We start from the raw sequence: 5000 nt of genomic DNA on the forward strand, positions 1-5000 counted from the left end.
AGATAACTGCCGATATCTGATCACGATCGGTGCGTGTAAACACGCTCAGCGATACTTTCCTATCTGTCGAATTATCATTCTTACATTATATGTTAATGTAACGTAGCAACTTATCCTTCTAATTCCTATCTTTCCTGAAGACCTCACTCAAATAAATAGGAGTTCTCAGTAGCTTTGCCTTAGTACATTAGGACATTAGTGCATTAGATCAGGATCCTGATTGTGAGCTGTGCTGAGAGTTTTGAGATTTCTGAGTTCTCTGCATCTACCATCCATCTTCATCAGGGTGGGTTAAAGACAGAGACCCCCCATGCACCGATACACACTCCTACCCGCACACACACACACTCTGATGAAAGTCTAATTAATGTGATCTCCAACATCTGCTGCTCTAAGATTCTGTGTGCATGCATTTGTGTGTCTGTGTGCATCTGGAAGGGTCTTAGGGGGCTTGTTGAGGTCCCCCAGGTCTCCTGCTTCTCTGCTGTTAACTAGAACCACTGAACGGCAGTCAGGTTTATAGCAAAGCGTGACTGATATATCAGTAGGCTGATAAACTGGCTAATAAAATAAACCAAATATGCATTCTATAAACCCAGTGAGAACATCTTCAGCATAAACATGATATTTATGAGTGGCTTTTTCTGTGTTAAAATGGACAAAACTTCTCTTATTTGATATGAATCACTCATTTCTGAGGGTTTTAATGGCCAGTCTTTACAAAGACCACTTAAGCGAGCGATAAGGTCACCACTATGTTTATTTAGACACTTGTATGTACATCGATCAGGCATAACATTCTGACCACCTCCTCGTTTCTACACCCGTTGTCCATTTTATCAGCTCCACTTACTGTATAGCTGCACTCTGTAGTTCTACAGTTACAGACTGTAGTCCATCTGTTTCTCTGATACTCTGTTACCCTGTTCTTCAGTGGTCAGGACCCCCATGGACCCTCACAGAGCAGGTACTATTTGGGTGGTGGGTCATTCTCAGCACTGCAGTAACGCTGACATGGTGGTGGTGTGTTAGTGTGTGTTGTGCTGGTCTGAGTGGATCAGACACAGCAGTGCTGCTGGAGTAATTAACCACTGTGTCCACTCATTGTCCACTCTATTAGACACTCCTACCTTGTCGGTCCACCTTGTGGATGTAAAGTCAGAGACGACAGCTCATCTGCTGCTGCACAGTTTGTGTTGGTCATCCTCTGGTCCTTCATCAGTGGTCACAGGACGCTGTTGGCTGGATATTTTTGGTTGGTGGACTGTTCTCAGTCCAGCAGCGACACTGAGGTGTTTAAAAACTCCAGCAGCACTGCTGTGTCTGATCCACTCGTACCAGCACAACACACACTAACACACCACCACCACGTCAGTGTTACTGCAGTGCTGAGAATGACCCACCACCCAAATAGTACCTGCTCTGTGAGGGTCCATGGGGGTCCTGACCACTGAAGAACAGGGTAACAGAGTATCAGAGAAACAGATGGACTACAGTCTGTAACTGTAGAACTGCAGAGTGCAGCTATACAGTAAGTGGAGCTGATAAGATGGACAGTGAGTGCAAGCATGTCCTATAACTTATATAGACTTATTACTTCTATTACTAAGGCTTATTATTCAGAATCTACAGGGACTTTAATGCAAACTAGCTGAGCTATTCTTAGGTTATAGATGAGTGTAATAAAACTTTGAGCCTCAAATCTGGATTTTTTACTAAGATGTGAACACAGTGGATTCTATACCCAAGCCTGTATGTGTGGAGACGCTCGTTTCACCGCCTTCCTACATTGTCGGGTTTAGTTTTCGAGAAGTAGTGAAGGCTGGGGCTGTTGCACATAGGGATGTCAATCAACTGCTCATTTGAATACTAGGCCACGCCCAGAATGTTCTCAGATGGATGTGATAAGCCGGTTTTAAAGTGTACGTTTTTTTTTTTTTTCATTCACACTTTGCTGGATGTGTTAATATAATGACATTATAGTTTCTGACAAACATTCTTTTATGATTTGACCACTTTCAGAAATGTGGAAATGGAATAAACTTGGAGCCTGTTCAATTATTACCAATAAAGGTGAAGACAAAATAAATGTGACATTTTTAGCCCCTTAAAATCGGAAGCAGCATCAGAGACAAGGCTGGTATGTCGGTCGGCCCTGGGTTCAGATCAAAGGACAACGTCTCTAATCCCATTTTGGCTGTTAACATTTCAAACGCCTTTGTTTCTTCCTCTTCAGCAGCAGCGTTGTGGTGTGAGGCTCTCGCAGTGCTATAGCATTAGCATTAGTATTACAGCATTATAGGCATTACTGATGCTACGGCAACAAAGGTCAGGTCATTTCACCTTCACATAAACACCCCTTCTGGGTGATTACAGACGGCTTTAGACCTCACGGGTCAAACGGAGCTTGACAGGTCTGAACGGAGGGCAGTTATTAGCATTAACTCACGCTCCTGTCGGGCTGTCACCAGAGACCAGACCAGATGCTGAGCCCTATACGTTCTAACGCTACAGTATGCAGATCACGCTCTTCATATACAAAAATACTGGGAGAGAAAAGCACAGCTGTTTAGACGCGCAGAACGAATGGGCAGAACGCTGCATTCCTGCTCTGAAAATACAATTCACCATCTTTCTTTCATCTAATACCAGTGTTGTCATGGTCGATTTGGGTCTAGGTACCAGTAATTCCCTTTATGGAACAAGACTACATAATATTCCACTGCTGCCTCATTGATTTTGTCTCTCTTTTTCATTTTGTAGTTGAGCACCCTGACAAGATGGCCAATGACCAAGGTAAGCAGGCTTTCTAAACCTTTTAACCTCTCAAACTCTTTGGAACCACCGGTGGTCCCAAAACGCTCTTCATCCTGTTCTCCATAACGTTCATATTCCATGAGCTCCATTCAGAAGCTGGGCGTCGTGTGAGGCTGTAGCTCTTCTCTCCAGTCTAATAGACGGTGACGTCATTTTAAACCCTTATAATAAAAGAAGCTGAACTTTGTTTTTCTACTGAAAGTCGACCCGTTTTTCCCCAAATCTGGGCTCTAAACTATAAACAGACGGCGTCTCTTCAGTGATCTGCTCTGGAAACATCACTTTTAGAAAACAACACAAAGGAGATTTTTGGCTTTCAGCAGTGAATTGTAAGCATGAAACATGTGGAGATCATAAAACACACGTTCTGTTTATTTGAGGAGCTTTTACAAAAAAAGTAAATAAATAATAAAATAAAAATTTGCATTTATTTCATGCAGTTACGGAATAATTTGCCTTATGAATTGGCCGTGTAAATTCAGATTCAAAATATACCCTGGAGAATAAGAGGTTAAAGGAATAGTTTGGCTGAAAAAGGCAAATTTACATAGTTTAGATATTTATACTGTTGCCCTAAATGTCTTTGATCGGCGAAGGCATGTTTGGCATTTGCGGTTTGCTTCTTTAGTCTTGTAATTAAACAGATTTCTAGCATTATATGACATTCTGTTATCACTATAACTACAACAGCACCACATTTTAACACATTTTCCTCGTTTGACCTGTCAACCCATCTGTAATAGTGCAGGCCGAAGTTGCAGCATGCTGTATGTTGCTAGAATCTGTGAATGTAGCTCTCTCACGCAAATACAGCTTTTAAACGGCTTTTACAGCAACTCTTCCATGTCCTACACTGGTCCGTGCTAGTAGAAGAACTACAGACAAACCAAAAATCCATGAGTTGTTTGACCGAGAGGCTGCAGTCACAGAGGAGGTGAACCGTTGACTGTATAGATGATATTTACGATGCACTCATTGATTGAGACATGCAGCCACTGTTGCTCTCACTGGAAGTCAGTGTTGCAAATCGGAAGAATAAGTCTGACTTCTGGATGGCAGCATTAACAAGGTTGCATAAGGTGTCATAACACCTGCTTAAGCCTTTCGGTAACACTTTATTTGAAGGCTACCTACATAAGGGCTTTATGACGCATTCATAAGCACTGAATAATGCGTTTATGAAGCACTACTTGAACATTTATTAAGTGCTTATGTCGGTTCCCTCAACCTGACATAAGATGTTTTATGAAATAAATGACATTGTACTGACATAATAAGAATAAACGTTGAACATATTTACAGCACTAAACATTTAAACACTATACATAATTGCATCACTCATCTTATCCACGCCATGGAGGGAAGAGGGGGTGGTTTCCAGACATATTTTACCTGATATCAGTACAATGTCGTCTTAAGAATGCTGACATAAATAGTTATGTACAGTGTTTTAAATGTTTAGTGCTGTAAATATGTTCAACGTTTATTCTTATTATGTCAGTACAATGTCATTTATTTCATAAAACATCATATGTCAGGTTGCGGGAACCGACATAAGCACTTAATAAATGTTCAAGTAGTGCTTCATAAACACATTATTCAGTGCTTATGAATGTGTCATGAAGCCCTTATGTAGGTAGCCTTCAAATAAAGTGTTACCAGCCTTTCAAGACAACTGACACAAACCTACCATTGACATTTACAACACGTGTCAGTTGATTAGGTTAAACATTGACGAAGGCAGCCTGATGCTGGTTGGGATAAGCCTTCATAAGTGTTTATGTGAGTGTATTATAGATGTCATAAAAGGCTTATATAGTAACTGTTACTGGTGCTTTGACAGCGCTAATAATATAACACTATAATTAAAACTGTACAGAATTGCATTACATATCTAAAACAGAAGTAGTAGCAATTCCGAAGCATGAATTGTGTCCATACAGTCCATTTTTATCGATAGTGGAGAAACGTGTGATAATTTAGACATGCAGTTTGCACTGTGCTGACTGTTGCTGTATACGCTTACAGCTTATGTGTAAAAATAGAGATGCAAACTTCCAAACTGACCATTGTTTATTCAAAATATGCAAATGCATCAACAGTAAAATATAAACAGCTGTGGCAGACCTTGAAATATTACATGGACGCTTGAAATATTCCAGATTTAAATGTCCGCAGGTGCT

General features: G+C 40.8%; 1 protein-coding gene across 2 annotated transcripts in view; it reads left to right on the top strand.

The window, feature by feature from the left end:
• The window catches only part of dcc (DCC netrin 1 receptor), a 419056-nt gene that overhangs the window by 352428 nt on the left and 61628 nt on the right, over nucleotides 1-5000 (top strand). For both annotated transcript variants that reach the window (XM_037533426.1, XM_037533427.1), the window contains exon 21: nucleotides 2764-2796. In XM_037533426.1, the coding sequence (XP_037389323.1) occupies nucleotides 2764-2796 (33 nt within the window). The remainder of the gene's footprint in view (nucleotides 1-2763; nucleotides 2797-5000) is intronic.

Source organism: Pygocentrus nattereri, chromosome 23 (assembly GCF_015220715.1).
Source record: "Pygocentrus nattereri isolate fPygNat1 chromosome 23, fPygNat1.pri, whole genome shotgun sequence".
Classification (NCBI taxonomy): Eukaryota; Metazoa; Chordata; class Actinopteri; order Characiformes; family Serrasalmidae; genus Pygocentrus; species Pygocentrus nattereri.